Genomic DNA, 20996 nt, shown 5'->3' with positions numbered 1-20996 from the left:
CCGACCGTCCGCAGTCACGTAGTCTGCGTGGAGCTCACGTTTTTTCGGCCTTATGCAAGAAAAAGGCAGCCCGTTGGAGAACCGAGCATGAAAGAGTCAGTGTCCTTCCAGGGAATAAATCCAGCCCACTCTTCTTCCTCCTCCTTTTCCCTCCTCCTCCTCCTCCTCCTCTTGTACAGCTGGCAATTTGCAGACAATAACGCAGAGAGGAGTAAATTGGCCGCCGCCCCGCAAAGCTGGTCCCGCATCTGGTCGAGGAGATGAAGTAGCAGCAGGACCGGATCATTGTAGTCGTCCTCTTTGTCTGGTTCAGTTTCTGGGCTCATCTCCACTGGAGCTGTGATAAGCTCCCCAACCTGGCAACACAAGGTAAAGGATCAGCGTTTTAGTTTAAAGTGACCTGTCTGTTAGAATAAATACAGTAAAATAAAAATGAAAAACATCTGTTGCGATTGGCTGCAACTTTATGGTGCTCAGGATGTTCAGACTTGAACAGTTTATTAAAAAAAATGTGAGGAATGTTGAAGCAGGAAAAGCCAAATGAGAGTCCGGTGTGTTGATCTGGTCTGGATTAGAAGAGCCACCTACCGAGATCTGCTAGAACAGATCAGGCTCACTACAGTGTTGGACCGGTATTTATTTGTTCATAATGTCTTCTTAAGAAGAACAATATTTGTATTTTAAGCTTGTGAAAATATACTTTATGGCTTTAAAGGCTGCAAAATAACAATTATCACTGTTGCTCTCAACTTTCTATAAAATTACCAGAAAAGTAAATAAATAAATGCATCATATTCATTCAGTCTGTGATGAAAGTTGCTGGCTACTTGAACTCCACTGTTGCTTCACCTCACACTTTTTTGTAGGGAAGCAGTAAATAATCGTGGAAGGATGTTTGTAATTAAACAGTTTTTAATGTGGTGAAAATACAGTTTCATCCAGATGCTGTGCAGCTGTTTTGCAGAAGATCTGTTGGTTTTCCTGATGAGTGAAAGAGATAAAAACATAAAGTTGTCTAAATAAAATGTAGATAAACGGGCAACAGGTCGACATAACTGCGTAAAATATGCTCTGATTGATTATTTGGATGTTGTGCTGATATATGTGCTTGTGGCGATTTCCTCTGTTTGGGTTTGAGATGTGTATCTGGTCGGTGTTCTCGAAAATGGTTTGGTGAACCAGAAACAAACCCAGACTACAATTTTTCAGAAGTCAGTTGACCGCAGTGTTTTTTTTTTGTTTTTTTTTTCTGTTGTTGTTTATTTTCCTGTCGAGCAACATCAGTTTTCTCTTCCCAAACTCACTGATGTGTAATCTCTAAGCGTTTTTTAATCCTTTTGATCGTTCCCTCCCTCTCCCTGTGATGTGACTCCAGCTGGTTTGAGGTTTAAAGTGCGTTGACCTGCGAGGTCAACAACGTCCTCAACCAGACGAGGAAAAGCTTTCACTGCTCTCCAACCTTCAGACCTCTGGTTGTGATTAGTGTGTGTCTGTGCACAGGCTAAGACTCTGCTGTGACAAAAGTGTCGCGCTGATCCAGGAAAATTGTTGACTTCTGGATTTGATCACAAAATCCACAACCGCATTGTTACGTCCCGAGAAATGACGACTACCAGTTCCTAAGAGAGAGAGAGATTCATGTTGAGGTTTTATTTAAATGAGACCGTAATGAATCTGTCACCTGATGTGATGGAGGGTTCTTCTGTGAAAAGTTAAAAAATGAAGCATAAATACAGATGTAAAGTGTAATTTTGTGAGGCTTTAATCATCCTCACCACCTCCTGCTGTGATGAATCTCCAAACAACAACACACAATATTGGCAGGGTTGAAAAAGCCTGTTTGTGTCGTAGTGTTTTGTTGTTTTTATTTTGTTATTCCGGGTTTTTAAGGGAATAAGGCAACTGTACAACTGCAACACCAGATCCAGTTTTACAAATAATTATATTAGCTGAGCACAAACACATCACAAGAGACGAGCTTCTACTTCCTATTTAAGAACCGTCCTAAACTGTTAGCATGTTCCTTTAAGATGAGTTTGAGTCCTGCAGCCTGGGGGGGCGGGGGGACTACTGTGGACAGACTGAGGCTCAGTGTGACTGTGGGGGGGCTTCCATATACTGTGGAACTGGCCTCAGACGATGCAGTCAGCCTCAGACTCGTTTTGGAAAGGCTGCCTTAAGGTTGTGGTTCCTGTACAAACACATCACACTACTGTATTTGTGTCTCTGAAGGGAGAACCCCCCCCCCCCCCCCCCTACAAAAAAAAAAAAAAAAATCTAAGAAGTAGCTGTCAGGTTATCAATAGGAGGCCTGTTAGCATTAAGATTCAGAGCGCAGACTTAAAGATGGTTCGTTGTATCAAAAAAGTATGAATGAAAATCAAACTTTATTGTTGGCTCAATAAAACAACTTCAGCACACAGACTGAAATGTTCCAGGACAGGAAGCTACAAGATGGGACAAACACTGACGGGCCTGACTGCACTGCTGTCGAGGCCTTCAGGTTTTTAAATGTTCCCTGTTATTCTTCTTCAGCACCAGAGCGGAGTAAATGCCAACCAGATGGTTTAAATCAAACTGCTGGAGCAGCTTTACAATCCAACGTCCATACGCTGAGCACATTTCAGCACCTCTGTGAGCCTCTGGCTTCCAAGCCGTCAGAGTTCTTTTGTAACGAGCTAAAGAGCTTCAAACGCTGTCCTGATGTGGACAGGTGTCTCTGTCTTTAAACGGACTTTGTGTATGTAGACATACAGCAGCGGGTTTGTTGCCGTTGTGGGTGCTGATGAGGAAAACTTGATGTTGTTGATCTCAGGTTGAGTAGATTCTCGTGTCAGTGGGATATTTTATAGAAGCAGTGAACCGCCAACATTTTCCTCCTCCATCATCCAAAGGAGACGAAAGCGTCTCTGCACTCAGACTTATCTGTTATCTGCTGCCTGAGATTTTTTACTTTATTATTTTTTATTTGGAGACGTGTCCTGAGACTTATCTTGACGTTGTGCTTTCCTTTTCCTGGTGTGCAGCTGAAGCAATGGAGAAATCAAAACGCAGGCTGCAGTTGGCGTTCAGCCTCTTGTTTGGGCTGTGGCTGCCGTGTTGTCTGACACAGACCACGCCATCAAATTCAGCCACGACGACAGCCACGCCGTCCACGTCCCCCCAGGCTCAGACGGAGCGGCTAAAGGTCAGGCTGGCCGGATACCCTCGAAAACACAACGAGGGGCGTGTAGAACTTTTCTACAAGGGGGAGTGGGGAACCATCTGCGACGACGACTTCTCGCTGTCCAACGCCAACGTGCTGTGCCGCCAGCTGGGCTTCGTGTCAGCCACGGGATGGACGCACAGCGCAAAATACGGCAAAGGCCAAGGTAAGAGTCCACACGGCCACTTCCTGGTTTGGAATCAGGTGTGTTCATAAGATGACAATCACTGAAACTGCCTCTTTAACTCATTACACTGATTTTTAAAACTATAACTCACCTGTTTAAATGTCAAAACGAAAGGTTTTTCAGTAATGGAGGGTTTGGCTGCTTTCAACAACAGGTGTGTGTCGACTTTCTGTCTCAACTGGTCATCTAAGCCAGAAGAAGACGGTGGTTCTGTGTTTTCATAATTCTACCAGGTATTTGTGTCTGTGCAGGGAGTTTGTAGCAGCCACAGTTATTAAACCACCCCCTTCCACCTCCCTGCCTATTTCTGGGATGAGCTGGTTGGAGTCTCTGCCAAGATGGCGCCAGCGGAGCAGCTCGCTCTCAGCTTCGAAAGCAGAGGCAGATGGGCGGCATCATGTTGGCTGTGTCTTTAAGATATATCAGGACTTTTCATTATAAGTACTTACTAGGTTATGAATTAAATTCATCTCAGGAAAAAAAAGACAGATTTAAACATCCGCAGCTTATTCAGAAACACTTAAAACTTTCCTTTTGCTGAGCCTCTGACACTCAGCATCAGGAGAACAAGGCCTGGACCGATGACCGTCCTCAGGCCTGGGACAGTGCCGGAGCCACACTGACAGTTTTGCTGCCTCCACAGGGAAAATCTGGCTGGACAACGTTCTGTGTAATGGAGGCGAGAAGAGCATCGAGCTCTGCAAGTCTCGCGGCTGGGGCAACAGTGACTGCACTCACGACGAAGACGCCGGCGTTGTGTGCAAAGACGAGAGGATTCCCGGATTTGTGGACTCAAACGTGATTGACGTGAGTCACCAAAATAGATTTAAAGTTTTACGGTGCAGTTAAAGGCCTCTTGTTAGCACTCACTCAGCCTTTAGCCTGTTAACCCAGATGGGAGTTATTTAGCGCTTCAGTGCAGCTCCACCTGTAGCTGCTGATCAGCTCTGCTCTGCACCATCTGCCTGGACCTCCACTGTCATTTGTCCTGGGGGGCTGTGGGGGTCTGTAAGCCTGAGTCCTCCCACAACAAGGTGCACCATCAGATACTTTCACTGACGCAGGACAGCAGCTTTGAATCAGTGCTTTTAGGTTTCCTAGAGATTTGACCTCCTACACTTCATTATTCCAGACAGTGTTTGTATTCATGTACTCGGAGGTGTGAGCGACGGCCGGCTGGGTGTGAAGTGGCGTTTCTGAAAACGATCAGACCTACTTGGTAAACTCTCAGTTGGATAAATAAATATTTGAAACTGAGGCTAAATGTTCACTCTCGTTCTGAGAAAGCACAGTTGGGTGAGCTGTTTTCCAGCTGCTCATTATTTTCCATTTTGCCGTCTTTGATGTTCATTTGTGTAACGGGCTGGTCCGAGGTGAACAGGGTTAGACTGGGGACTCGCCTGCAGCCTGAATGAATGAGCGATTTGATGAGGTGTCCATGTTACGTAGTAGGATCTTATGAAAAAAGGAAAAAAAAAGTTTCATAAGAGTAAGGGGGGAGAGGGGGGCAGACTTTCAGATACATAACACACCCCCCCTCTCCGCCTGTTGCTGTAATTCAGAGCATTTAGCCAAATGTGGCTTCCAGACTTCAATCTTTGCTCCAAGTTTTTTGGCCCCTTAATAAACCACAAAGGGAGTGAGTCAGTGACAGGATTAGACCTCCACTTCCTGCTTGTAACAGCTCCAACACCTTCAAAAAGCTTTAGGGGATGAAAATGATGTCTGTGTACATGGACGTGAATACGAAACAACCCCAATGATGATTAAAGCTGATTAAAAACAGCTCCTTTCTCTCTCCGGCAGGCCACCGTGGATGAGAATAGAGTGGAGGAGGTGCGACTCCGGCCGATTGTCGCCATGGCCAAAAAGAGGCTGCCCGTCACGGAGGGAGTTGTGGAGGTGAAGCACAAAGACGGCTGGGCCCAGATCTGCGACGTGGGCTGGACCATCAAAAACACCCGCGTGGTCTGCGGCATGCTGGGATTCCCACACGAGAGGAAGGTCAACAAGAACTTCTACAAGTAAGCAAGCTGCGCGACTGCAACAGTTAAAACCTGATTCTCGTGTGAGTTCAGGCAGTTGTCATCATGAACAGACAACACAATTTCAGATTTTACTTTGTGTGGTGAGAGAAGGACTCCTGGAGTTAAAGGAACAATCCAGCATGTTTTGGGAAATGCACTTAGAGGACTTTTTTATTTTTACAAGTTAGAGGAAAAATCAATCCAACTCTCACAGCTGGACGCACAACCAGACAGCTAAAGTGAAGTCTAGACGATCTGAGTCTGCTGCAGGTGGGTCTGTTTGTCTCTGTATCAGATCTGAAAGTCGCACACTCAGAGCAAGACATGAAATCAGCATTTATCCCAGAATCAAGATTCTGAACACAAATGTTAGATTGTTCCACTTCAGCCTTTCTGCTTCATGTTTCCATTTTTTTTTTTTTTAAATCCACAATGTAAATGAATCCACTCAGTGAAGTGGCTGTAATTTTCTCCTTTATGGGAGTTTTGCTGCAGCCTGTTAGACATTCTTGTGGCCTTCGCCTGTAAAGCGAAGTGGCAACACTTTGACCAAACCGCAGCCATCATCGAAGTCTATTGTTTGGCGGAGTGGACATTATGGCAGCTGGTGTTTACGATGGATGAGATGTGATTGTCTGTGTCGACTTTCTCTGCTGTCAGCCAACGCACATGCAGCTGAAGTGTCCTGACAAACCTCTGATTGTTCTCTGTCTCGTTTCTTCCCACCGAGGATGTTTTTGTTTTTCCTTCAGACAGACGTGATATTTATTTTAAAAATGCGTCTCAGTTGAGTCCAGAGGTTTGTGTTCTCTGCCTCTGTTGATCACTTTGGAGAGGAAGTCGAAGAGGGATTATAAACTGCCTGCAGAGAAAGAAAAGTACAAAGCTGTGTTGAATTATTGTTCACCTCCGAACGACTCTGTGTCATAGTTCTGGTGAAATGAAGAAGTAATAGATATCGGCATTAACATCTCAATATTTAAATGTGAATATCAGGTCAAGGTGGGACTGTTGTCATACATATAATTGGCTTTGGGGTAAATAATAAATATATCAAAGTTGTAAAATCATGAAAACATTTAGCAAAGCCACGAATCGTCACGTGTCTGTCTGCTGATCAACACAAGGACAGTGTCTTCTTTAGTGGACGGCCCAGTTTTTCTGTAGATGGTTCACAGGAGTCCGAGTGGAAACGTGTGTTTTCTCTCAGCTGTGTGTGAAGGAAGAGGGGAGTGTGTGTGTGTGTGTGTGTGTGTGTGTGCTGGTCACGTAAGAGACGAAAGAAGGAAACCAGCGTGCAAACAACAAAAGGGAAATTGCTCTGTGCTGTCAATCTGTACGTCCTCTTCGAGGTTCTTTGGTTTAACTTGCACCTTTTACTAACAGTTTATTCATTTTAATAAATATAATATGGTAAAATGTGTTTTAAAGGCAGATATGAATTAAATGAAATAGTTGTTTTTTTTTTTGTTCCTGAGTAACAAAGTAATTCAAATTTGAAGTTGTGGTTTTGTGTTTTCAGTTCTCGACAGTTTCTCTGTTATCTGTCACAAAGCCTGTTTGGGCGGAGGAGCATCTGAAACTGTCTCAGGACACTTAAACTTTCCACTGAACAGACTGAATCATTTGTCAGCAGCTGTTACCTCAGGCAGGATTTCTTTCTTTGTTTGCTGAACTCTATCTCCTGCCACCAGATTCTTAAGTGTCTTACTTGTTTCTGGCGATGTTTTTCACCTTAATATTGCAGCAGATTTCTGTTGGTTGTCAACACAAGTTGATACTTTGTGCTGCACAATCTGTTAAATCTCATATTTCAGGATTTTTATGTGGAAAAATGCAGATTCTAAAATGTGATTCTGATAAATCACATAATTTTTAGACCTCATGGATACAGTGGTCGTGCTAAAAGCCAGACTGTTTTTACTTTGAATTCAATAAAAAAGTACATATTTTGGCTTTTACTCAACACCAAATCTTAACATATTTCAGTTCATGGTAATACAAAAGCACAAAAAAAACCATCATAAAAGAGAAAAGTGATATCTTACGTCACAGAATAAGTGCAAATATGCATAAATAATAAATATCCTGTATTGCTGAAACACTGCTGCTGCTGAATGAGAGCTGAATTGTGAATAGTTGGACTACCTCTGTAACTGTGATTATGCCAATCTGTAACATAAGATGCTTGAAACCTGAGGAATGTCAGAAATGTTATTCACCGCCACTTCTCCGTAAAGAAGTGTGTGTTTGCGCCTGGTCTTTCTCCTGTATGTGATGAATTTGGCCGTCTCACTGTTGCAGACGTCTGAAAAAGCGAGCAGCTGAGAAGGTCTCCAGGCCAAAGGTTAATGTTTCAGCTGGTAGAAGGTACACAGTCCTGGGAAAACCCACCGTCCCCTCTCCGTTTACCGTCCCACTGACAGTGGGTTTCCTGTTGGGAGTAGACAATAACCCTTTAGCTCCTGTTCCTGGACAGCTGACCTCTTCCCCTCCGTCTAATATCATATTATTATGACATGCAGCATGTTTTAATGCGGTCCTGCTGTAGCTGAGGATTGTCCTCTGTTGTGGGGTGTTCTGTTTTATTTCTGCTCTCTCACATTTCTACTGACATGGCGCAGATTGTATTCTAAAAAAAATTTATATATATAGTAATAATTCTCTTATTTCATTTGGGCAACTTTCTCTTATCTTTCAAAATGAAGAAACCTAATTGGAAGTTTATCGCTAATACCACTTTATGGGACAGATGTTGTCGATCTGCTTTGTGTCAGTGACTCAATGAAATGAAATAAAAATCCCTTTCTCCTGTATGGCGTGCTTTTTGGGAGGTGGCCATTAACTTTTCATCCTGGGTTCTTCATCTGGTCACAGACCTCAGTGTCACAGGAGCTAATCTGCAAAGAATTCACAGTGCTGTTTTACACTTACTTTGCATATTTTCATTTATTTTAAAGCTGTTTTATTATCAGCTTTATTGTGTTAAATAATCTCTATTTTTTTTTCTAAGGTTGCTTATCTTAGAGAGTGGATGGCTTTAGTTATATACCTCCTTACACATAACCCACAATGCAATCACAAAGATTAGACTACATGATTTCAGTGCTGAACCACTTGCTATTTGTTCTTGTTCTGGCCCCATAGCGACAATCTGCTTTAATTATATGCTATAACAAGAGGAGAACTATCCATCCACATAAAAATACATCTATTCTAATTACTAAGAGAAACTCTGATTCACTGAGAAAGATGAAGAACCCGCCAGCACAGATTGTTCCATGTAACGTCATTCCTCTGCAGTTTATTTACATCCCATCCAAACAAAAAGCAGAACCATACGTCAAATAAACCCAATGTGGTAACAAGAAGTTCACATTGGCACGATTCAAAAACTACAACCTGAACGGCATCGTCTCTACTAACACGTTCATGATCGTGCTTTATGTGTTAAACACTGTGTGGCCAAAAGTATACAGACAAACTGACATCCCAAAGGTTTGATAAGACGAATTCCAAAGCACACTGGAGGGCCACATGGAGTTCATCAAGTTAAAACAGGAAACAGCTTTTCTGAGACTAAGGTGGAACATTTCACTGTTTCCAGAGCTGAAAGTCGCACACATTTGTCCAAATATGTGTCCATATAGTTTTGGCCATGATGTGTTGAAATGTAGTCATGAATGTCAAAGTTTTATGCAATGTCACATTTGTGTTTTCTTTTAAGAAGGATGTGTCACTTTGAGCAAAGCTGAGCTTTGTTTGACTTCACCAGAACACGTACATGTTTTTGTGTAGCTAACAAGTTTGTTGAAGTAGACACATCCTTTGTAATTGTTTAACCGCAGTTTCTAACGTAACTGCCACTCAGATTTTTCACTTTGTCGTCTCATGTTGTCCTGAATGTGCAGTCTAACCCGTGTTTACTTTGCAGGCAGACACCCAAAGCTAAAGCTAACTCTAAGTCTAAACAGAGCAGCCCTGGCAAAAGGTAATCTGAGGAAAAACAGATCAGTGGGTAAATTCAAGAGGTCCAAAGACCCACACACGCTGTTCCACAAACCACACACACACACACACACACATGACAGAAACTGACCACGGCTATCTTTTCCAGTTTGAGCAGTCAGGCCTGTCACACTTACGTAGGTGCAGAACTATTTTTGGATTATGAGTATGCATGTGTGTGTAATATAAAAATAAGGATGAGAAGAGATTTAAGTATTTTATACTTTCTGTATGAAGTTAGTTTAGCTTCATTTAAAGTCCCAACGCAAACACATTTAATCCAGTTCATGCTTGTCTTTAGTCAAGTCTGACTGACCCCATAAAACCACCAATAGAAACTTAATTGGTTATTTTTCTGCTAATTTTGAACAGTTTGACTCTGTTTCCAGTCTCTGAGCTAAGACAGGCGGCATCAATGTCCTTATTAAGTACCCCCCGATAACATAACCTGTAAATGCTTCAGTTTTATAAATTATATTTCACTTTACTTTTTTACTTTTTACTGCCATTGTCTCTAATAGTTTGTGTGAATTTATAAAAACTGATTTTCTTTGAATGGAAATCTGTATTTTTGGGGCTCAGGTTCAGTGTGTGTTGTTCATTCGTCTGTGTGGTCACCCGTTTGAAAACACTTTCATTTGGAAAGTCATTCAGTCTTCATTTCTTCGGTGTTTAAGTTCTCACAGTCCTCGTCCTCGTCTCTGTCCCCTCCAGGTTGTCTTTGGAGCGCCAGAAGAATCACTTCCACATCCACTCTGTGGCCTGCACCGGGACCGAGGTCCACCTGGCAGCATGCCCCATGGAGTTCAGCAAGCCCAACGCCACGTCGTCCTGCGAGGGCGGCATGGCGGCGGTCGTCAGCTGCATGCCGGGGCCGCTCTTCATGCAAAACAGCGGCTTAAAAAAGAAACTCAAAACTTCGGTAAAGTTGAAGGCAGCAGTTTATCTCATGTGATGTCAGAATGGACGGTTGGTCACGTTATGGACAGTGAAACATGAATGAAAGGAAGTTAGAGCCCTTTTTTTAAGTGTTTCCTATAAATGTTATGTTCTCAGTTGTTTTTTTTTAAAGTCTACGGCTGCAGTCAGATTCATGCAAGTGTATTTCTTTTAATGTCGTTTTTTGTGTCTGTGTGTTGTCCAGAGCAACGTGAGGCTGAAGGGGGGTGCCCGGCTGGGGGAGGGCCGGGTGGAGGTGTTGAAGGACAGCGAGTGGGGGACAGTGTGTGACGATCGCTGGAACCTGCAGTCAGCCAGCGTCGTCTGCAGGGAGCTCGGCTTCGGCAGTGCCAAGGAGGCTCTCACCGGCGGCCGCATGGGACAAGGTGAGACTAAATCACCTGTGACTGGAAAGTTTCATCAAAATGTTGACAAATAGCCTTAAAAATCAGGAGCGGATGCTGATCCAGCACTTTTCCTTTGGTCAGATGGAAACACTTAGAGGTGGTGTAATGTGCATTTGGATTGGACGTTGATGAAAGGAAGTAGACATGCTGCTGTTTGAGTGGAGGCCAAAAAACTTCAACCCAGGTGTGATTTGGCCTCTTTGTGAAATGTCATCAACCTTTAAAAGCATCGAAACATTGATGATAAAATCTGATTGAGACAATATTTGTGCATCTGGTCTGAAATCTCACCTCAAAAAAAAAAAAGAAAAAAAAAGAGTGAAAATATTGTTTTAAAGTTTGCCGTGTTGACTTTGTGATAATGATAATTTTCATTGCGACATAATTTTGTCATTCAGCCAGATCAGCTCTGTCCTTTAAATGAAATCTTGATTAAAGTGATCTCAGCCGTCACCTTTCCACCTCAGAGAGAAGATAATCAGCTGTCTACAACTCCACATTCCTACAGCGAACTGTTCACAGCTTATTTTAATAAGAAAGACTTTCTTTAAACACTAAGTTAATCACCAAGATCTTTTCCCCTCCGACCTGCACGGTACATTCTTATTAAATTGCTCTTTACGCTGAACATGCCTGAATAATGAGAGTTTGTCAGGCTTATTATGGAACAGAAAACAGTCTGTGTAATAATATAATAATAATAATAATAATAATAATAATAAAGGCCACGGATCATTTCATGTGAAAATGAGGAGTCCAGCTTGTGTCTGATCCACCTGGACCTCCAGACCTCATCCTGGGGACACATGACTTAGTTTCAAGACTCAAATGACTTTTGTTTGGTTATAATAATAATAATGAGCCCCGATATTTTTGCAGTTAGTAAAAAAACGTGTGTGGTCGCTTTTCTGGACACCCTGAAGGTGAATGAAGCACTTTGTGAGAGTTTCAGGAAACGAGCTCGTCTCCTTATGAATTAATGATGTCCATATTCCGCTTTCAGACTAAACTTCATGTCGTCCAAATTACAAACTGGAAGCAGACAGATGACATCATGAATAATTATAAAAACCTGTGATTATCCTTGAGATCATTTGGGCCGTTTTGGTGAACTGTCCACCAAGCTCCTCTGTGTGTGCGTCATGGTTTCCATCACTGAGGAAGTTGGCCCGAGGAGACTCGTCACAAAATCTCTTTGAGGCAGCAGCAGACCAGCTCTGTGCTCCGACGGATGTCAAACCACCACCTGGCTGAGCCGATCCAAGAAACATTCCTGAAGTTCGCCTAAGTCGGAAACGAGCGCCCGCTGGAGGAATTCCTTTCACAGAAGTTGCATAGTTCAGTCACCTCAGGGTGTGAGATGAGCGAGAGTTTACAGAGCAGAGGACACACATCAGGTTCTGCTCAGCAAACATGCCTCAGGTTAAAGAAGTGAGCTCGGTATTAGTTTGGATGTTTAGCTCAGCTTTATCTCAGAAAAAACAAACAAACTCTATATTCTGGGTTTTTACAGGCTTCGTTTTTACATCGGCGTCAGTCGGGGCGTCCTTTGTCTTTCTTGATGCCCTTCATGTACAGAAAACACTTTCCATTCTGTCAGGGTTTTTTTGTGTATTGGTTCAGATTCATTTGATCCAAAGTGGATCCTTCTAATGTAAACTACGTTAGAAGGATCCAGCTCAGCCTCTTTATGCCACTTTATTCAATGGCTCCTGGCTCATTTGACACAAACCGCATTTAAACTGTAAAGCTAGAAAATGTGTGTCACTTAGGAAACTTTAAATCTATTCTTTTTTTTTTTTTTGGGAGGTTGGGCATTTTTTAAATGTAAAAGAACTCATGATATCCTGTTTAACGATTTAGTTTTATAGTTTTCAGAGCATTTTGCTGCTGTTGTGTCTTTCAGGAATGGGTCCGATCTACATGAACGAGGTGAAGTGTGTCGGTCTGGAGAAATCCATCTGGAACTGCCCCTTTAAAAACACCACCTCCGAGGACTGTCAGCACATGGAGGACGCCGCCGTCCGCTGCAACATCCCCTACATGGGCCTGGAGAATACGGTCAGAGCTCAGCCACCTTAATGTCGTCTTAAAACTGATTATCGTTCCATTTATTGCGTTTTTAAGTTTGTTTTTTTTAATTCAGCCTGCTTTAGCTTAGGAGGAGAACAGGTTTTTACACTGTTGTCACTGTGCTGTCCATTAATTTAGTTCTTTACTGATCTAACTGCACTAACGTGAGATTTACTCATTGAATCTTACATTTTAACACTTTTCACTGTTGTAAAGAAAAAACATTTGTTTCCTAAAGTCATTGCTTTTGAATGTTTTTCTGACAACAATGATTTCCCTCTGACTCAGAGTACTTCTGGCTGAACAGGTTGTGTTCTACCAGGTTATGCTCGTCCATGTCTCCTGTAAATACACACAGGCCAGGATAAGAAGAATAAAACGTACACAGATTTGACATCAAATGTCACCTGGCAGATTTATGATTAGTCATCCCACCTGGCCTTTGTGTATCTGCTCTGTGCTTTGTGTTTCCTAACTCCTCGGCCCCCGCACAGATCCGGCTCACGGGGGGAAGGACCCGTTACGAGGGCCGCGTGGAGCTGCTGAGCTCAGACTCTAACGGGACGCAGAGCTGGGGTCTGATCTGTGGAGAGAGCTGGAGCACCCCCGAGGCCATGGTGGCCTGCAGGCAGCTGGGCTTGGGCTACGCTAACCAGGGCCTGCAAGTAGGTTATTAACACCAGCAGAGCAGAGCTGCTCTGATCCAGCACGTTGTCTTTTGGGATAGCTGACATATGCTGATATGATATACTGTCACGAACGCTCACTGGTCAAGTGGTTGTGTTTAAGGGATTCAGACTGTATTCTGACACGGTTTACATCATGTGTCTAATCAAAGTGGCCACTGGGTGTGTCGTTAGTTTGAACATGCATGCACTAATATAAGACAGTATATCATTATTTCCATATGGAGTAGGTGCTTCAGAACCAGTTTTGGTTTGTTCCATGTGGGCAGACCAGCCACACATGGAACAACCACCGAACTACGTGGTGACCTCATTAAGAAGCCATGTTAACATTCTCACACATTTTCCGCTGCCTGGGGACTGTGTATGAACTCCGGCAGATTTAGCTCAGACAGTTCAGAGACAGGACAGGAAGTGTGCCGCCCCCCCCCCCCCCCTCCTCGCTGACTCCCTGCAGGACACTCTCTGCAGATCCGGATAGTTGGTGGCCGGAGCAATTATGAGGGCCGGGTGGAGGTTCAGGTTGGGTCCAAGTGGGGCACAGTGTGCAGCACAGGCTGGACCACAAAGGAAGCCATGGTGGTTTGCAGACAGCTAGGGCTCGGCTACTCCATGCATGCCATCACTGTAAGTAGGACCAACAATCTAAATGAAAACATGTGTCTCACTGTGACGTGTTGTTTACAGGTTAGGACACAGCTAAAGGCTGAGAATGAATTTCTTCTTCTTAATAAAGCTGCAAAAGTGCATCATTTTGGTCAAAGGAAAGTGGACAGAGTATCTAAAATCCTGAAGGTGGAGTGACAACTTTTTTTCTTTTACAGGATTGTAAGAGGTCATGAGAAAGACCCCGATTTCTAAACACTTAAATATTTTCCAAAGAGGATGTTTACGACTTTGGAAACGATGCCAAAGTTTGCAGTTTCCAAGCCAAAGCAGCACGATGTGAACATCTTACATGTGGTTTTGCTGATATATTTGAAATCTGTCATTTTGTTTATTGAGGCCTTGTGATCACTGAGCCTCTCGGTGTCTGCCCTGACTGTCCTCCTGTATTATAAACTCAGGATTACAGAGCCAGCAGCCAACACATATGTTGTCCTCTCTCCGTTTATCTTCTCATCAATGTGCCGTTTGACCTGATCTAAGGAAACCTGGTACTGGGACAGCAGTAACGTGACAGAGATGGTGATGAGCGGTGTCAAGTGCACAGGAAACGAGATGTCGCTGAGTCAGTGCCAGCATCACAAAACTGTCAACTGCCAGAAGGCGGCGGCAAAGTTTTCAGCAGGAGTCATCTGCTCCGAGAGTGAGTGAACTCCTTTATTTAATTAAATAAAATCTACCTTTAAAGAGAGAAACAAACAGAAATGCTCTTCCTCACAAAAGTCCCAGTGTGTACTGAAGGAACACAAAGCATGTCGCCATGTGAACTATCGGCACCTTCCAGATCTGATTCAGTATCTCAGTCCTCATCCTGCTTCTCTCTCTGTGTCCAGCGGCCTCTGACCTCGTCCTGAACGCCTCCCTGGTCCAGGAGACGGTTTACATTGAGGATCGCCCTCTGCACATGCTCTACTGCGCCGCAGAGGAGGACTGCCTGTCCAAATCTGCAGCCAAAGCCAACTGGCCGTACGGACACCGGCGCCTGCTGCGCTTCTCCTCCCAGATACACAACATCGGCCGGGCCGACTTCAAGCCGAAGGCTGGGCGGCACTCGTGGGTCTGGCACGCCTGTCACGGGTAACGTTGTTTTTTATGGTGTTTGGTTGTGAACATAATCTTCAGATAGTTCTGTTTACATGAACCGGTTCACTCTGACGGTGCAGACCAGAGTTTTAATGATGCAGACGTCTTTGCTGTTCGAGCTCCCAGGCTGTAACTTTTATCCCTCATTATTGTTTGGTGCTCATCACCTCCAGTGTCAGAATTCAGTCAGATGTTATGTCAAATCACTTCAGACACTTGATGCTGTTCTTTGTTCATCTGGACCTTTTTTTCTGTGTATTTCACAGCCATTACCACAGCATGAATATTTTCACACACTACGACTTGCTGAACGCAAACGGCACCAAAGTGGCCGAGGGACACAAAGCCAGTTTCTGTCTGGAGGACACAGACTGTCAGGAGAGTGAGTCATTTCACGTGTATTTAAGTATCATTCTATTTTAAATGAATCGGCTTTTTAAGATATTTTTTTCCCAAAAAATCTTAATGGAAAAATATCTACGAGGTCCTGTTGGTCTCAGCACAGTCCAACGAACCATCATGAATCTGTATGAGTCCCCTGAATCCTTGTATTTGTGGCACTCAGGTGTTTCTAAGAGGTACGAGTGCGCTAACTTTGGCGACCAGGGCATCACCGTGGGCTGCTGGGATTTGTACCGCCACGACATCGACTGCCAGTGGATCGACATCACGGATGTCAAACCTGGAAACTACATAATGCAGGTGAGCAGCTCAAAGTCCACCTGATAAACTACAGACCGACACGTTACATTAATGTGAAACACTATTTCCAACAGAACATTATTTTATTTTTTTCCTTTTGTAATTTGCTCAGGTTGTGATCAACCCAAATTTTGAAGTGGCTGAGAGCGACTTCACCAACAACGCCATGAAATGCAACTGTAAATACGACGGACATCGAATCTGGTTGCACAACTGCCACGTTGGTAAGCCGCCAAAAACACTGACACTGTGACGTGTTTATTTTTATACTGACATTGTTGTTTTTGACCGATTCCTTTTGTTTTTAATCTCTGCAGGTGATGCGCTCAGCGAGGAGGCAGAGAAGAGGTTTGAGAAATACCCCGGACAGCTGAATAACCAAATTTCTTAATCACCAACATGGGAAACAAACATGGGGGGTAAAACACACTCACATATTCAGAAATAAGGTAAAAACCCTTCAGGTATCAAAATGGCCACCTCCACCCACCAACCTGCCACATCTGAGATTTTCTATCATCGTGAAGAAGCCAATAGTATTTTCTCTGGTGAATGTGTGGATGTCTGACTTATTATACTTGAATATTCAAGTGTTAATGTTTTTTTTTTCTTTTCTCAGTCTAATGTGAGCTAATACTATGATTTTTATCATAAAATAGAATTTTATAAAGTCAATTGTACAGTCCGCGTGCAGCCTCGTGTTGAATGTTTTCGTGCCAAGTTATGAATAAGGTGCTATTGTTAAGGTGCTTTTTTAAAAAAATCTGATTTATTTTGCGTGGAGTGACCAAGTTCAGAAGTCCAGGAAATGTGTTGATAAACTAAAAAGAAAAAAAGAAAATGAGAGGCATGAACAGGAATGGGAGCAGCTTCCATCACCACGAAGGTCTGTCTCTGCAGCTCCAACACTCCAACACATGAATGTATTTATTCCAAATATCACCAACTTTTTTTTTTGCTGGGATTCTTATCAGTCTGCTTTGGAAACCAGTTTAAATCCACCTGTAGCTTTAGCCTGTATGTGTTTTTATACTTTTTAGAGTCAAGGCATCGACGTTACCGGACAAAGACAAAAAATTACAGTTACCCTGAAGAATATCTGTTTGTATGCTGATGTAATCACATGCGCTGCACCAAATAAAACGGAGAGGAATAATTTTAATTCCTGTGTATTTAGGAGATTTATCTGATTAAAAATTCTTCACTATATTAAGTCACATACTTGAAGGTATAAATCAGATATCCTTTTTGACACACGAGCTCTTCAAAAGGCCGAAAACTTTGAAATAAAGAAGAAAATGATCAGAAGAACGACCTTTTTATGTTGTGTTAATGTCACTAAATCTAACCCAGAGCCAGAAAGATGAGATTTTGTGGTTCTGATCCAAAATATTAATCTCACTGTTCTCATCTGTGAAAACAACTGATCTCAATCATCTGCTAATGTCAGTCGTCACTGCCGGGATGGAACGACATTAACAGTGTGCACAGTATTAAAAGCCATCTAACAGCTAAAGCCTGAGCACTGTAACACAATCAGACATTCACATAGTGATGCAAAAGATGAAACCAACAATACCTTTCACAGAGTGACTCATCTGAATTTCCATCGTACACCGTTTAAAAAAAGATTTAGTAGAGACGCCAACGTACATTAATATATTTATACACATCACATATCCTGAGCAGACAGTAATGATCGAAAGAACATGCGGTGACAATACAGAGCTGAAATCATCAGAGTATAAAACAATCATGATCAAACTGCTCATCTAACAACAAAAGTGTCCAGTTGATGTCTAACTCACATTTCTGGTGTCGACGTGCCTGCTCGTCAACATTAACCACCTCAAATCATTTGCAGGTTATCCAAGTCGTCTGCTGATGAATGGTTTTAAATACGTCTTAGTTCCCAGATACGACAGCTTTTTCATCCCGAATGTTTCAGAATTCACTTCAAGTCAAAGGAGGTCTGAGTGTTTTTCTCCTCTGGCAGATAAACAAACACAGGCCGGGCTGCCGATTCACTGCAGCGCTGTTTGTTTAACAACTCTGCCTTCTTTGTCAATAGCAAAGTTGTAGTTCTTTGGATTGTCCAGAGCTTCCTCGATACGCTGGTCCAAGTTCTCCAAGGTGATGAAGCTCTTTGCTTCCTCCTGGAAGATGACGAAAGTATACATCATTACAAGCACAATTTTTATTCATACAAAGAAGAATCATTTTTCAACTAAAAAATATGCAGAAGTAGTCTGCACAAGTCAGTATTTTCATGTACATGAGAGCAAAAATAAAAAACATCGCACCTGCAGCTGCAAAATTTCTCTTTCTTTTTCTTTGATGAATTCCTCAAGTTCTTGTTCACGCTTCAAGGCAGCATCTACTTTCTTGGCCTCAGCTTCCTCGTCTTCCTTCTGGATCCTCTTCATTCTGGAGGACAGAGTAGAAGCTGAATGGTCAACATGATTTGGAGAACAAAATGAATAACTCCTTTCTAGAATTAATGGATACAAGACACAAACCCAAGAGCAGTGTTTGTTTTTTTATTCACGTTGATTTCCTTTCACCTGATTTTGAGCAAGCGTAAGTTCTCCTGGTTGTTCCAGGCCATGAGGGCTCGATGCTCCTCTGCCTCCTGCCTCGCCCTCTCCGCCGCCTGAGAGCCCGTTTCCTCCTCATATTTCTTCCGCAGCATCTCTTCTTTAAACTCCAGACTGACAAACAGAGGAAAGAGTCCCGGCCTGTCAGGTCACTGAATATGAACGAGTCTAAAATCTTCAACTGCTACTAAAAGATTAAATCTCAATCTGCTAAATTATGGGGACAAATCCAGACCAAGAAAAACATGGACGCAAATTCAGTAGTTTCAAGCCTACAATTGTAATTTATAGTCTTAAATTATGCATCAGGCATTTATTTTTATGTTTTCAATCTGAGGTTTAAAGTTTATGTATATATTGATATAAGAAGTAAAATATTGAATATTTTTCATTAGCAGGAAGCATTTTTAACACTTTACATCCAACAGCTGTATTATAATATTGTTTTTTAATCTATACTGTGCAGACTTTCAGAATTAATCTATTATTTACCAGAGAGCCTCCATGTGAACAGGACATTTTCCTCAGAGGTTAATTTGCTCTTTTTAACGTACCGGAGCGCCCTCATGATCAGCTGGTACTCGGAGAACCGGTGCTTCAGGACCAGCATCTCCACCGGGTCCACCGGAGGAGGCACCTTGATCCGCCCGGCTTTGGACTTGGCCACCGGGTCGCTGCGGGACTTTCGGCCGCGGACGGCCTCCACCAGCACGGCGCTCCTCGGTGCGAGGAGCCGGGCCGCCTGGACGCCCCCGCCGCCGATACAGACCCGGAACATGACGGCGTCGAAACCAAAGTAACAGGCGAAGAGTTTTAAAGTGTAAAAAAATTCGGTTTTAAGTTTGAATTAAAGCTCAGAGGGAAATAAAACGTTTTAACTTTGAGACAGTGCCGTTACCGACATAAGGCGGCCGCCATCTTGTTGACCTCTGACCGAAGGAAGTGATTAGCAAGACGGGGGACGTTGTTGAGAAGCCACCGCCATCTGTAGGTCAGAAAACGCGCTTTTAATCATATTTCTTCTCTCCAGTGATCTATTTTAAACACCAGACAATCATTAAAGTATCTCCAGTTGTGTATTTAAGATGCACATTGATTTAAAAGTTATTGTAAAAGTTAACGTATTCGCCGGTGTTAGCTGTTAGCTAATTTTGTGTGTTTGGCAGCCAAATAAAAGAAACTTTTTAACTTTATAAGATTTTACTAGAATAGATTAACTGTAACTGCCGGAACCCAAAACCCATCACACCAAAATACCCAGTCAGAAACCAAATCAGTGTTATCATCTATCTGTCTGTCTGTCTGTCTGTCCATTTGCCCGAACGTCCATCTGTCTATCTGTCTGTCTGTCTGTCTGTCTATCTATCTATCTGTCGGTCTGTCTGTCCATTTGTCCATCTGTCTATCTAGCTATCTATCTGTCTGTCTGTCTGTCTGTCTGCCTGCCTGTCCATTTGTCCGTCCGTCCATCTGTCTATCTGTCTGTCTGTCTGCCTGCCTGTCTGTCTGTCTGTCTGTCCATTTGTCCGACCGTCTGTCCGGCCATCTGTCCATCTGTCCATCTGTCCATCTATCCGTCTGTCTGTCTGTCCATTTGTCCATCTGTCTATTTGTCTATCTATCTATCTATCTCTGTCTGTCTGCCTGTCTGTCCATTTGTCCATCTGTCTATCTGTCTGTCGAGCTGTCTGTCTATCCGTCTGTCTATCTATAACAGCATTTAATGTTATACAGACTAGTTTACTGCTGTACACTTGCAATGTGCTGACTTTTGAAGAACAAACTGTGTGTTTCTTCAGGGTTCAGTGGGCCGACTGGTTTCTGCTTGGTGCTGACTGATGATCCTGCTGAGGCAAGGCGCCGCCACATTACAGAAACAGCCAGCTTGCCAGCAACACGGAATCATGGGAAATGGTGCAGTGCCGCCTCGTGCTGTTCCAGTGACATTGAGAGCTGTGAGTAAGAAGAAATATACTCCTGATAATTAGTACAGATCAAAAATCAAACATGCTCTTGGATGTCATTTTTTTGGGCTTATGCCATTAGTAATTACTCCTATTTAAGTCTAGATAACTCTGGGTCAAGATCAGGTGCAGTGATTCAGTAATAAAAGATTATATTACCATGAAATATGTGCCAGAGAGAGCCTCATAATTACACTTAACTGGGCTTATAAAGGTCCCCTGATCTGTCATTAGAGCGAAATCCACAAATCTGTCATGAATATACATAAATTATCAACCACACAGTGTGACCATCAGTCTAAAAATATGTTTTGTATTTTGAAACAACTTAGCCACTGAGCCAGTTTATAAAAATGGATTTTTATTTATAGACCAAGACTAAAATTAGGCTGCTGTCTTGTCTTTATGCATCTCTGCACATTTTCACCGTTTGCTGATGTTTCTACATCGTT

The 20996-nt window shown here is 42.9% G+C and overlaps 2 protein-coding genes across 5 annotated transcripts; one reads left to right on the top strand and one right to left on the bottom strand.

Moving 5' to 3' along the window:
* The first annotated feature begins 187 nt into the window (after positions 1 to 187).
* loxl3b (lysyl oxidase-like 3b) lies at positions 188 to 17281 on the top strand. Of its 4 annotated transcripts, XM_029493322.1 has the most exons (15): positions 188 to 369; positions 3027 to 3371; positions 4036 to 4199; positions 5199 to 5416; positions 10142 to 10349; positions 10572 to 10752; positions 12680 to 12834; positions 13341 to 13511; positions 14004 to 14159; positions 14682 to 14841; positions 15032 to 15275; positions 15548 to 15663; positions 15847 to 15983; positions 16096 to 16207; positions 16301 to 17281. In XM_029493322.1, the coding sequence occupies exons 2-15, from the start codon at positions 3035 to 3037 to the stop codon at positions 16372 to 16374; spliced, it is 2433 nt and encodes an 810-aa protein (XP_029349182.1). In that variant the 5' UTR covers positions 188 to 369; positions 3027 to 3034; the 3' UTR covers positions 16375 to 17281. The 4 variants fall into 4 exon arrangements, with proteins under 4 accessions (XP_029349182.1, XP_029349184.1, XP_029349183.1 ...); XM_029493324.1 differs by lacking the exon at positions 13341 to 13511; XM_029493323.1 differs by lacking the exon at positions 14004 to 14159.
* Positions 16731 to 19498, bottom strand: mrps26 (mitochondrial ribosomal protein S26). The gene is made up of 4 exons (XM_029493327.1): positions 19135 to 19498; positions 18548 to 18694; positions 18287 to 18410; positions 16731 to 18139 (listed from the first exon to the last, which is right to left on the bottom strand). The coding sequence occupies exons 1-4, from the start codon at positions 19356 to 19358 to the stop codon at positions 18008 to 18010; spliced, it is 627 nt and encodes a 208-aa protein (XP_029349187.1). The 5' UTR covers positions 19359 to 19498; the 3' UTR covers positions 16731 to 18007.
* Between the last annotated feature and the right edge of the window lie 1498 nt (positions 19499 to 20996).

Source organism: Echeneis naucrates, chromosome 22 (genome assembly GCF_900963305.1).
Source record: "Echeneis naucrates chromosome 22, fEcheNa1.1, whole genome shotgun sequence".
NCBI lineage: Eukaryota > Metazoa > Chordata > Actinopteri > Carangiformes > Echeneidae > Echeneis > Echeneis naucrates.
Note: the sequence above shows the minus strand (reverse complement) of the source record. Positions and strands in the feature narration are given on the sequence as shown.

What these genes read in the sequence shown, in the direction of transcription:
- loxl3b (XM_029493322.1), top strand. Translation starts at nt 3,035, where the DNA reads ATGGAGAAATCAAAACGCAGGCTGCAGTTGGCGTTCAGCCTCTTGTTT. An exon ending in AAAATACGGCAAAGGCCAAG is followed by an intron (nt 3,372 to 4,035) that starts GTAAGAGTCCAC and finishes CTGCCTCCACAG; the next exon opens with GGAAAATCTGGCTGGACAAC. An exon ending in ACTCCATGCATGCCATCACT is followed by an intron (nt 14,160 to 14,681) that starts GTAAGTAGGACC and finishes ACCTGATCTAAG; the next exon opens with GAAACCTGGTACTGGGACAG.
- mrps26 (XM_029493327.1), bottom strand. Translation starts at nt 19,358, where the DNA reads ATGTTCCGGGTCTGTATCGGCGGCGGGGGCGTCCAGGCGGCCCGGCTC. An exon ending in CTGATCATGAGGGCGCTCCG is followed by an intron (nt 18,695 to 19,134) that starts GTACGTTAAAAA and finishes TCTGTTTGTCAG; the next exon opens with TCTGGAGTTTAAAGAAGAGA. An exon ending in TTACGCTTGCTCAAAATCAG is followed by an intron (nt 18,411 to 18,547) that starts GTGAAAGGAAAT and finishes TCTGTCCTCCAG; the next exon opens with AATGAAGAGGATCCAGAAGG.